Source organism: Chanodichthys erythropterus, chromosome 8 (assembly GCF_024489055.1).
Source record: "Chanodichthys erythropterus isolate Z2021 chromosome 8, ASM2448905v1, whole genome shotgun sequence".
NCBI lineage: Eukaryota > Metazoa > Chordata > Actinopteri > Cypriniformes > Xenocyprididae > Chanodichthys > Chanodichthys erythropterus.
Window position 1 is genome coordinate 3,426,521 of NC_090228.1, and position 13,519 is coordinate 3,440,039.

General features: G+C 38.7%; 1 protein-coding gene across 1 annotated transcript in view; it reads left to right on the forward strand.

Moving 5' to 3' along the window:
• cog5 (component of oligomeric golgi complex 5) overlaps positions 1–13,519 on the forward strand; it is a 76,623-nt gene that overhangs the window by 34,422 nt on the left and 28,682 nt on the right. Inside the window, exons 8-10 of the mRNA XM_067391458.1 lie at positions 8,762–8,921; positions 9,017–9,129; positions 10,338–10,415. Coding sequence (XP_067247559.1) covers positions 8,762–8,921; positions 9,017–9,129; positions 10,338–10,415 — 351 coding nt within the window. The remainder of the gene's footprint in view (positions 1–8,761; positions 8,922–9,016; positions 9,130–10,337; positions 10,416–13,519) is intronic.

Below are 13,519 nucleotides of genomic sequence, written 5' to 3' on the forward strand. Positions count from 1 at the left end.
CCATTCTGTTTAGTTTTGTCCAGTGTTATGGTGGGATGTGATTTTTTTTTTTTTTGTCATCCGCAGCCTAATAGATCCATGTACCTGCGGCATGTAATGGAATTTTCTCTCACTCACTGCCGAAAAGACGAAACAAAATTATGTTATCTGCCTTGGGCCAAACAACTACTGACAAGAATGTTAACTGAAACCGATTCAATATTTCTTTTATTTCTCTGCTATACCACATAACAATTTTACTTCATTCTATGTAAATAAATGCCTTTCACTCATGCATGATTATTTATAGACAATCTCCTGCAATTGCTAATGCGCAATCCCTGTCAGTAATGATTTGATAACAGCATTTTTTTATTATTTCTTCAGGGCTGAACTTGATGCATGACTCAAACTGTGCTCGAGGGTATTAATCATTTAGAAATGTCTTATTACCACACGGTTTAGCTTGTCACTGCATTGTTGCTGCGAATGGCACGACTCAACGCGCATTTGGTATTTGTAAGCGTCTGAGTGGAGATGTGTGGCTTCATTTGTGCTCTTTTGACTAGGTTTTGAACACTGACATTCAAACAGGGTTCAAAAAGGGTCAAAGTGTGTGTGTGTGTGTGTGTGTGTGTGTGTGTGTGTGTGTGTGTGTGTGTGTGTGTGTGTGTGTGTGTGTGTGTGTGTGTGTACTTGTTTTTGTGAAATATCAGGACACAAATGTGTATAATGACATGGGTATGACATAGGTATTACAAAAAGAGGTGAAATATGAGGACATTCAGCATGTCCCCACTTTTCAAAAGGCTTATAAATCATACAGAATGAGTTTTTGTGACAAAGTAAAAGTGTGCACAGTTTCCTGTGAGGGTTAGGTTTAGGGATAGGGGTAGTGTAGGGGGATAGAAAATACGGTTTGTACAGTATAAAAACCATTACGCCTATGGAATGTCCCCACATTTCACAAAAACAAGTATGTGTGTGTGTGTGTGTGTGTGTGTTATTGAATGGTCTGATCTAATATTACAAGAGAAAACAAGAGGAAAAAAGAGTAAATTGGTTTTAATTTACTCTAATCATGAGTGCAAAAAAGTTCTGCAACAACCACTCTCTCCCATTAATCATTGTGAATGATGTACTCGAGTCGTTCACCTTACATTCTTAAAATAATTGTATAGCTAAATATTTAGCAATTAATAAAAATGCTTTTAAACTAATAATCAATAACTTTAACTAAATATTTTATATTGTACTATCATTTTTTATTTGATGTGGTGTTTGCAATGCTTCATTCACTAAAACAACCCAACCTGGGTTGAAAATTGGACATATCCAGTGATTGGGTTGTTTTAAATGTTTGCCCAACATACTCGGTAGTCTTATTTAACTCAACTATTATTTAAAAATTACTATATGACTGGCTTAAAATGAACACAAAATCAGACACATAATTACTAGAGGCAACAATAATAATCAAAAGGTGAACATTTATTAATAAGCATTTTAAGAAATGTTTATTGTTTTAATTATTATTCATTAAACTTATTAATAAATGTTCATTTCCAACATACTTTGAGTTCATTTTAAGCAACAATACACTCATTTTTAAACAATAGTTGAGTTAAATAAAACTACCCAGCATGTTGGGCAAACATTAAACCCAATCGCTGGGTTAAAACAACCAAAAATGCTGGGTTTGATCATTTTCAACCCACCTGGGTTGTTTTTAACCCAACATTTTTTAGTGTTGGATAGGTTCATTCTTTCATAAAATAATATACCCAGAAATTAGAAAGTACAATTTTTCTGGTTTTCATATACATTTTGCTTCAAATAAACGTTTATGGAGTTGGTTGATTTGGTTCATGGTGTTTTTAATGCCTATGGAGAAAATGAATGGGGGAAAATGCCAAGGTCTCTAAAAACGTGGGTGTCATTGTTGCATTCTATTCAAATCTTCACTCGTTTCACGTGGTCCAGTGGGCTCAACTATGCTGGTCAGTGGTCACTGATAAGGTTACGCATTCACCCTCTTGATATTCGCAGTTCATCCATTTTTTGAGTTATGTGTTTGAGTAACCTTTACATCAAAAGCAATGTCTCTCTGGAGTTGAAGCTGCTAAGGAGTGAAATCATTGCCTTTGTGAGCTCCTTAAATCTTTTTTTCTGTCTTTTTCTTTTGCCACCCTTTTTTCCTGAATCTTTGTACCTACCTTTCCTTTGCCTTCTCACTCACTTCAAACATTACATCTCTGTCAATGTCTCACATTCTGTCTCTGTCTGCTCTCTAAAGACCATCATGAAGATGGAAAATAGATATGCTGGGTTGCTCAGATAGCTGACAAGCACTCAGCAGGTGTGGCCTGTTCTGCCAATATGGCTGCCTTTGTTCTGTCAGCAGGCTTTAGAGTGATCATAAAATATTTACAGTATGTTTACCGTAAGTGATATACTGGGCAAGATTTGTGTGAACTGAATTTTACTGCTGAATAAAACACCTCAACAACAGAACAACTTATCTGTGCATGTTTATTTTTTATTTTTTTTTTAATTCTTTGACCTCGTAATTTTAAATCAGAATGTCATAACTGAATCTTGTGGTAAAAATGACAAACTTATGCTATACTTGTGTGCTTAAACTCCGCCCCTGCAATCTCACATTCCATCAGCCACACCCACAACTCAACAACCGATGCGACTAAGTCCCCACACTGCATTTTTTAATTTCAAAAAGATCTGTCGCTACTTCCATTTCATTGAGACTGATGCTTAGGAGACCAGAAGGCCAACCTGCTAATCCAGCTAAGACCAAGAAACCACTTTAGACTGGATTAAGATTTGTTTTCCAACAGGGTTGTGTATGATATTTTGTAAGAGTACTGGTACACTGTTACAGATCAGAGACCTGCTAGCGACCGGCTCCCATGTGTGCTGATTAGCACTCCTCGTTCTCGCACGTCGGCTACTCTCGCCCATTACCCATCAGTAACACGTTACTGCCAGGCACCCACCTGACAAATTACTGTTACCATGGAGACCATATGCACATGCTTTTTATCACCCCTTCTCCTGATGTCTGTTCTTCACAATTAAATAGTCACGCAAAGGTTAAAAACCACGAAGAAGCAGACGTTTATTTATAGTTGAGTGTCATTGGGAGGCTTTTGATTAGTAGTTGTTACACCATGATATTTTGATGTATGCATGTTATTGATTGATTATCATTGGTTCATATTTATACACCATGAGACCTCGCTTTGGTATCCTGCTAATATTAACAAGCAAGCATGCTGTTTGTATGGTTTAAGTTAAAGGGATAGTTCACCCAAAAATGAAAATGTGATGTTTATCTGCTTACCCCCAGGGCATCCAAGATGTAGTTGACTTTGTTTATTCAGTAGAACACAAATGATGATTTTTAACTCCAACCGTTGCCGTCTGTCAGCCGTATAATGCGTGTCAATGGGAACTCCATCTATAAGAGTCAAAAAAACAAAAGAACGCACAGACAAATCCAAATTAAACCCTGCGGCTCATGACGACACATTGATGTCCTAAGACACGAAACGATCGGTTTGTGCGGGAAACCAAACAGTATTTTTATCTTTTTTTTTTTTTTTACCTCTAAAACATCACTATGTCCAACTGCCCTCCACATCCGGTTAGTGAGGTCTGAACGTGCTCTGACAGCGGAAATGATGTCTCGCACTCATTGAAGGAAAGCGCGAGACATCACTTCCGTCATCAGAACTCGTTTTTTGACCTCACACACCGGATGTGGAGGGCAGTTGGACATAGTGGTGTTTTAGAGGTAAAAAATTATATAAATACTATTTGGTTTCTCACACAAACCAATCGTTTCATGTCTTAGGACATCAATCTGTCGTCACAAGCAGCAGGGTTTAAATTGGATTTGTCTGTGCGTGTTTTTTTGACTTATAGATTGAGTTCCCAACGTCTGACAGACGGCAACGGTTGGAGTTAAAAATCATCATTTGTGTTTTACTGAAGAAACAAAGTCACCTACATCTTGGATGCCCTGGGGGTAAGCAGATAAACATCAAATTTTCATTTTTGAAATGAAACACTATCCCTATGATATTGTTTACCATGATATATGAGTATGCTAAGATTTTCACTAAGATTTGTTGTGTTTTAATCTGAACAGAAACCTGTTTTCTACTTTTGCAAGACTGAATAGACGTATGGTGTTGATGGTGATTTTTATTTGTAGTTATGCATGTGGTCAATTTTTTTTGGTAGGTGAAATTGCACTCTTTGATTCAGCATTGAAAAGTTAATAGCACATGTATTTGTAAAATCACTGAAAATCACCAATGAAAGATATTTGTTATACTCTGACATAAAAAATGACACACTATAAAAGAAGTTAATTTCCTTCTAATGTCATTCCAAATCAAAGTTGGGTTTTTTTTCGCTGAAAATGTTTCATTAGTTATGAAGACTAATGAAAATCTCATTAGTTATGCTGAGCACACCTTGCCTTTCACCTTTCTCCTTTCCATAATCATCAGTTCTCTCCCAAATTGAGTTCATTTCTTCCTGGCTTGGCATTGCTCTGACATTTGCCAAGTGCATCTTAAAAGGCTTTAATCGGTCTTCGGCATGTTTGTTTTTGGGTTGCTGTGGAAACACGGCACATAAATGATGTCTAAGTAATCCATCATCTTTTCACTTTTTCCTCACACTCAAAGTCTCACTTTCACCCTCTCTCTGTTCTTCACCAGTGCTCTCGCATGGCCATGACACTTCACTAAGTGTGAGCAAATGAACTCTGCATGTTCCAGTGGGCTAGCATCGGCCATGTTTGCTGTTAATTTTGGAGTGGGAATGACTATACCAAATGGAAAATAAAGTGTCCCTGTATTGTCCATATAACTTGTGTAATTCTCAAATGAGCTGGGTCAATTTTGCTATGCAGTTTTTTAGTAAATTGTATTAAACTTTTAGTGAAAACAATAGCGCATGCATCAGTAAGGCGCTTCGTAATTTTTTTGACCATATTAAAGCATAAAAAAGCCATAATTTGGAAATATTTAGTAAACATGCTAAGTTCACATACTCGTTTCTCTGTAAAACAATGCTACAGCCTGTTATTTTACTTTGAAATGTTCATTCCGTGTCAGAATGTCTGTTTTTGTTTTGGTCTGCAAGCAAACAACTGGGTCAGAAATCACAGATGCTACCTGACCTATAAACCCTCGGCATCCATCTAAAAATCTCTATGAACGGGAGCATATTAAAACGTGAATAAATCAACTCATCAGCTTACAGTGTGTAAGTCTCCTCGCTTTCCATTGTCAAATGCACTCACTGCTGTTGCGTGCCCTCATTCTGGCAACCCGCGTGAGCGGCGAGTCTGAAGAGGAGGGGGTGGGGGAAACAACTCTCCAATATTTTGATTCTGGACTGCAGTACCCATTTCAGCCACTAACATTCAATAGTACATGCTGCACCTTTAAGGTCGTTTTTCATCTAATATGATTTTTGTCTTTGAAAATTTCCAGTTATTTATTTTTAGTTTTTTTTGTGTGTGTATATATAATATTTAATCCAATATTAAGATGCTGCATAGTAGAGATGATCTGGGCTCTGTATGTGGGAAAAGACCCCTGGTGTCATCGACTTATCAGCTTTTGGTTGGTTTGACAAATATCTGGACTGAGTCTTCCATATGGTGACAAAACAAACACAGCCAGAAGCTAATGACACTGTCGTGGTGACCAGGTGTTTTTATGAAAGGAAGCAATTGGCTGGAAATTACAGTGTTGTTTTTCTTGTAAGGCACTGCATCCCTGTGTGATGGGCAAACTCTCACTGTGTTCCTGTTGACGTGGCATACTTGATATAGTTGCCAGATCCCTCTTTGGGGTGTGTATTTTTCCCTTTGTGGTTTCTCTAGAAAAGGACATCTACTTGAAGCAGAATGAGGGTTGACTGAATTGAATTCGACCAAGCAGTAGAGAATGTAATCGAGCCCCCACACAGCATAATCGAGGTAATACCAACAGTGTGGCATAGTTATTACAGGGCCGGGTAGGATATATATTGGAGGCAGGTATAATTGAGATAGTGGCCCAAGGATGATCTACCACATCCCCTCCTTAGCACTCACTTGAACCAGTTTCTTCCACTTGATAAAACACTGATACATCAGCTAGTTGTTACTCCTATTACCACTGCCATCAAATAGCCAATACAGCAATTACTAAGATGTGTTTTGTCTCCTACATTCCCCTGGAGAAACACGCCTCAATCTCAAGATGGCAGAAATAACATTGGCACATCTCAGACCTCCTTGTTCAGATGATCTGTAGGATTCAGAAACAGTGATGTTCGCCAAGCATGCCACCTGTTTTTTTTTGCAATTATGTAAGAATATTTTTGAATCTGCAATGTCGTACAGATGAGCATGCAACGTCTTGCTGTGAAGATGGCAAGACCTTTTCCGACCTTCACCATTTGTGAGGGATTATCTGATATAAACATATTCATTCCATTGTGAAATGTAATTCTCCCAAGAAACATATCAAGAAAGTGCGCTACACCCTACACAAGCTCATGCGATCCCTTGGACAGAATGAATTTCACATCTGCTGAACAGGGGATGCAGTGAGACTGGCACAGAACCAACCGAATGCACTGTATAAGATTTCCCACACTTTGCAACAATAGCCTACAACATGCAATCTAATCAACGTAGAAACGGGGAGTATTTTTAGTTACATTTCACCCTCCCAACGATGGCTGTCTATTTTCCCACTCAGAAATTGGTCTCTTCTAGAGTTTGAGCTTAAAAGCATCAGACCAAATATGCTTTTCTCCCATGTGCCGGTACAGAAGCGATCGTTGGCCACCTGTTCCATCAAAGTGTTAATTCTGGGAACAAAAGCGTAGTGCTTGCCTGGATGTGAGTAATGTGAAAACACCTCATTCACAGCAGTTGGCAGCTAGCCATCCTGGGTCACCGGCTTGCACTGAGCTGATCAAATCCATCTCCACGGTGACTGTGCATGTCCCTGCTAAACCATTATCCTTCCGCAGTTCAGGGTAAATGAGGGCTAGCGCATTACATGCTGCGAGTGAACCTGCCGCAAGCAATTAGGTCTCTCTCAGTCCTCTGTTTTCCTTTGTCTGTGATTCACATCTGTTCTTTGACAACTACACTCAACTGTTGCATAAGTGACAGCACATCCTTTATCCTGCTGGACAACAGCCAATTTTGGCTTGGTGTGAATGTTTCAACTACAGCTAAGCAGTATCGATAAAACGGTTATACCTCCTGTATTTTTCAGAAAACACAACCATTAATATGCCACAAATTGTTTGCAGTTTTAATCAGACTGTATTATAACGTTTGTCTTAATGCTCTCATACTCGCACAAGCAATCGTCATGTTGTGCAATGTCTTAAAAATGTGTTTTAGTGTCTTTGTGACCCTGTAGCAAGTAAACTGAAATAAGCACAAATGGTTCTGAGGACAGTGTTTCTCCTTCAGTCTTACTTCCTAAGATCTTAAGTAGCTACAAAAACAATGCAGCCACCAGTGTATCAGAAATTGGAATGGCCATTTGCTTGACACCTGTAATGAGGTCACAAGGGACTACTGTTTCCTCTTATACTTACCATAGTCAGAGACTCACTTGGGTTTTTAATGTTGTAGTGCGTAAGACCTGGGTGTTTCAATCTAATTAGCTCTTTAAAAAACTGTGTTTCATATTAGAGTCGAGTCTCTTTCAGAATTGAGCACATTTCTCTTGCAAAATCCTGGACGGGAGGAAACTCTAAGATCTCAGAGGAGCTGTAGCAGCCCTGGCCTCAGTTTTAGCCTTCAAGTAGGTTTGAAGAGAGAGTGAAGGAAGAAATGTGCATCATTTGCGTGATTACAGCTTGAAAACGCTGATTGCCACCAAGTACTTAGCCACCACTGATGGCTTTATCCCACCACTCTGGCCTATTACTCTCAATCTGTACAGCATTAGTCAAGCACATAGAGAAAAAGGGTAGATTTACTGGATTATCGCTTCCTCTTATCTGCATTTTTTTTTTTTGTATTTTGTTTTTGTTAAACACATTTGTTATCAAGCATATCCATTCACCTGCAGTTTTTCGTGTACCGTTTGGGAAGGCGAATGGGCCTGATCATCTTTGATCCACTGGGATTAGATTGAAGTTGGACGGGGTCTTGAATTGGTTGTAATGCTTGCCGCTTTCATCCTAGGAGATTAAATTAAAGGCAGGATCAGAGATCAGGACCGTCTGCTGGAAGCTGCTTTAAATGGAGCATTGGAGAGCTTCCTGTTTTGCACTTTAAAAGCCAATGTCCTGTAGTCACAGCTAAGCTGAGACAGTTGAATTTGAAGAATTTGAATATGACCTACTTTTCTTACATGTGCTCTAGTGTTGAGCGCAATGACGTCAATCGGTGGCTCTCGCAGCAAGTGATGCACACAGTCTATGATCCCCTCATGTGAGACAACTAGTCTCAGGTGTAAATTTGACTTGGAACTGAGATGTGATTTTAGGAGGTCAGGCATATTTTAATGCATTTTGATTTCTTTGTGTCAGTGACCCACTTCCCACATCAATATGAGACAGCTTGTTCAAAACCGTTGGACATTGGAAACTGTTAAGGCCACAGTATTGCACAAGATTAAACCATTTATGTAAAACTCATCTTGCATATTGTAGCTCATACCATGTAAATGTTCTTCTTTGTTAGGATAATTTTTGATGTTTTTCCTTGTTTATCCCACAGAATCCATCTCAGGTGGGGACAGCCCTACAAGTCTTTTATAACCTCGGCAATCTGAGAGAGACCATAAGAAGTGTGGTAGATGGATACAGGACATCTGTGCAGGAGAACGTTGTTAATGCCCTGGACATTAAAGTCCTCACTCAACCTACCAACACCAGAGGTTTGTTAGTTTAGTGCATTTGTGGCTATGTTTTAGAGTGCTTGATGAAGTTGCATTGTATTTTAGTGCATGCATTTTGTGTCTGCTATATTTAGGTGCCCCTGGCAGAGCCATCATGCCCACTCCAGGGAATACGGCTGCATTTCGAGCTGCTCTGTGGACGAATTTAGAGAAACTAATGGACCAGATTTGTGCCGCGTGTGGTCAGGTATCAAACTTACACAGACGTTACAATTATGAAATGCTATTAATGTCATTAGGCAAAACACCAGTAGTTCACAGATGTCCCCATCCATTTTGCCTGGTGTTCACTTGTAAAGGCATGAAATATTAAGCTTGATTTATGCACTAAAAAAAAAAACTTTTTGCAACTCCTTCTAATGGTAGAATGAGCAGAGGATGCCTGAGTGGGAGATTGCTGCTCTTCTACACTCATATATACTGTTCCAGTCCAACACCAACAGCTTCTTTTGGAATTTATTGTTGGAAAAACAAATGCACAAATTAAATGGTCAAATTTTGTATTAAATACAAAGTGCATGATATTAAAATCTTGTTTTCTGTGCTCTGCAAAGAAAGCGCGTGCACAGAAAAAGTGATTTTAATGTGATCCAAAAGGAGCGCACAGAAAGCCGTCTCTCATATTGTATACTTTGCGATACTAAACATCTTTTTGTACTTAAGCGGAAAAGTACACTCAAGAATGTCAAAATATTCTCAAAAACAGTCTTTATATCTTAAGTGAACGTGAACAGTTGACAAAGAAAACGCACGTGTAACAGCATATTGGATCCATGCAGCTCTTAAAGTGTAAGCCACCTAATATTCCCGCTGCCGTCTCTATAATATCATTAATCAAACCGCAAAAGACAAAGAGAAAATTCACTCGCTTTTCTTGACTGAATAACTTTTGTAACTATAGTTGTAATATAGCCTATATTTTATTCATAAACTTCAGTGTTATTTTACATTTTATTAGTTATTACAGTACCTGAATACTTGAAAATCTTAAAGCTGTTTATTTCAATAGTATCTTTGTTCAGTTGTATTTATTTGTGCAATTGCTAATTTGTTTATTTGTTCTTTTTAAATTACTGAGTGTTTAGTTGTCTTTAGTAATGCTTGAAATTTATAATTATTAGGCTGTTTATTTTTAAACCATAGGCAAAAGTTCCTTGTGTAAGTGTTCTTTAGCCTGTTGTTTTTTTGTTGTTCATAGTATGCAGCTACAATAAAAAGTTTTGCAATAAGACTTAGAATAAATGTGAATGATATTTTATCTTATTGGAATCAAAAAAGGAATTGATAATATATATTTCCTTATATATTTTTTAAAGCTAGTGTGTTAATATTAGATGATGCGTGAAAGGGCTCATTGAATATACTGTCTAAAGTTTCTACTATGTTCCTGAACAGGTGCAGCACCTGCAGAAGGTTCTAACCAAAAAGAGAGACCCAGTGACTCATGTGTGCTTTATTGATGAAATCATCAAGGTGAGATGGATTATTTAATTTCATACCTACCTTGGCATTAATTTTCTTATGTTTTTGCTAGAATAGGTGTGCAATTAAATTTCAGCACTTTGGGGAGTTGTGTATTGATACTGTGCGTGTCCCATATGTGAAGAGTTTGTCCTTGATATGTAGTGATTTATTACAAAGGATTTTTGTGTGTGTTGCCCTTCCCTGTGGCTGACCTGCCTGCATAGCCCCTGCTGGTTCACTTGCTGCTGGCACATTAGCAGTAAATGACATCCTAATTGGTGTCTGCAGGTGGCTGGCCCCTCTGTGACAAGGTTATCTACCCTACACGCATACACACATGCACACACACATGCACACACATATATCCATCACACATTTTCAGCCAGACAGTGATGGGATAATTTTATCTACATTCTCCATTTGGTTCTGGGTGACTTTGTGAACTAGTGTGTGTTGGCGCACGCTGAGTGACAAGAACAGTGTTTGCAAAGGCATATGCAATGCGTTTCCCCTTTGGTATCCCCGACATCCGTGCCTCTCCATTCCTTCAGTGGAGAATTTGGCTAATTACAGCTGGTAATTAAGGTGCTATTTTCTGCTAAATGAAGGGCTAAACTGTGAGATCAGAGCAGTTTACGAAGGGGTGGTAAGATTTCACAGATGGATTTCAAAGAGAGCATATAATGCAGTGAATTAGAACTGGCCTCTAGCGATGCATTTCCTTAAAACCATAGCCAGCAAAGCTAATATGGGGCGTACATTTTAGAATATGTGATGCAGAATTGTGACATGGGCTGTATTTGAAATGGCACACTACTTTGTATATTGTGTGCAGCATGCAAATTTTTAGTGAAAATTTGTATCCTTAATAGTTTTATAATTTAGGTATAACTTTTATAGATTTATAAAAACTTTAATGCACTCACTTTGTTAATATGGTCATGACTAAAGGGGTTTAGCTTTGATTATATAGCTGTAATTTTCACAATGTAGCACACATATACAAAGTAGACAAAATACACTACATGGAATATTGCATCTCTTAACATGACCAATGAACCAGCAGCAATATCAAACTTAATTTTAAACATCTCTTTCTTTACATGGCGTCTGGCTGAACTGACAAAATTGGATTACAATTATGCAATTTCAAGATAAATGCGCACCACTTGCTCATTTAAATGTAATGAGATCATGCGACAACAACATAGCATACTACTGCATACTAATGCTTTCCATTGCATTAGTATTAGGATGCATTTTATGTTTGTGAGAAAGAGAAAAGGTCTGTCTCCAAATATACTGTCACTTTCTCTCTCTGTTAGTATTCCTCCCGTTTTCACTCAGTAAACAGTTTCAGGGGAGATGAGTTGAGCGGCTTCTAATCACCTCTTGGAAATCGAGATTTTCGGTCAGAAGATTGAGGTCTGCAGGAATGGGGGGGGGGGGCAGGTGGGGGTGTTTCCATGGAAACAACTTCTCCCACTCTCCCATAGACCTTTTTGATTTCCTTGTTGAAAAACAAAGGAGAGGAGGAAAAAAGTTTGATTCCAGAGTGAGGGTGGTGTTGCGAAATTTGACCACTTCTCTTGTATTGGTGTTGTGATGTTTTTGATTATGTAAAAAAAAATGACATCCATCTTTTCAGGATGATGACGATAATAGAATAAATAAATAGTGCTACATCATATGTGTCGATATTTAAATTTAGTGCTTTAGAATCTTAAGCTTACAAACTCTCACATTGGGCCCTCAGCCTAGTTTCAGGCGCATTGTTGGCGTGTTGCTATTTTGAGGCAACTGAAAATGACTGCACCATCGACCAACAAAAACGTGGTCTTAAGTCAATGGCTTGGTATTTATTAATTTATTTTTATTTATTGAAAGGGCACGTTAGTAATATGCACTTATAGGCGGGTGCACAACGCGTGTATACTCTTCTTGTTACACACACAGGGACGCGCAGCAGCACACAAACATGCCAAATATTAGAAATAAAAAGATTACAATGTAAAAGATAATTATTGTGCCGGCTTGTCCCGTAGATGGTCTGCTAGCAGATATGTTTCCTCTCTCGTCTTTCCGCTTGCAAATTCCACCATGTAAATAGTAATACGCCATGGTGCAAGCGTACCTAGCTTTTAATGAGAATGGAAGATGAGACTCTGAGACTAGGTACAACCATGTTGGACCATGCGGCGACCATTTTTCCCATTGTTAAACTAGCAAAAGTGGATTCAGACATAAGTGCACCTGCACCATGCGCTTTAGACCATGCACTTAGGTTGTTAAAATAGGGCCAATTGTGTCTAAAGCCCGGGACACACTAAGCCGACGTCAAAGAACTAGGGGCAACGAAAGCCAACTGTGTTGTTAGCTGCATATTGGACAAAGGTCTGTGCCTGAACACACAAAAAGGACTAAAGGCGACTGTCAATTAACATTCTGCGTCTGCGTGCAAGTAAATATCTGTCCATTTCAGCAGGTATCAAGTCTATTTTCGTAATTCAAAAAGGGAAACTGAAACTAGGACTGCAGATATACAAACTGTAAACAAAGCAGCACATGCTTGCCATTTTGAATATCAGTCATGCTGATCACTTTCTTCATTCCAGTCAGCTCATGTTATTATGAAAATATTCATGCTTTCGAATGATCAGGTGAGATGATGTAAAATGATAATAGCCTTTTGTCTGTACCATCTTCTTTGCTCACTTTCATCACTTTTGCTTTTATTTTCATGCACTGACTCGTTCCCTAAACTTGGCAGCCAATCAGAGTTCTCTCTTTCGCCAGTTGCCCAACAGCGATTCAACATGCGGAATCGGCCCAAAAAACCCAGACAGCTTTCGACCTAGAGTCAACGTTGCAGAACACACCGAAAAAACCCGGCCTTAAAGTAAAAGCTCAATGACTCTCAGTAGAAAGGGACACCTTGAAATTCAGACCACCCAGAATGACTGACAGACTGTCATCGGGTGCTCAGAGAGCCATCAGCTGTAGATGAAAGAAACACCCGGCATTTAAAATGCCCCGTGAAAGGTTTTTCATGGCGGGCACTTCTCTTGGAGCCTCACAAGGCTGTAAAAAGCCCTACAATGCCTCAGAACCTT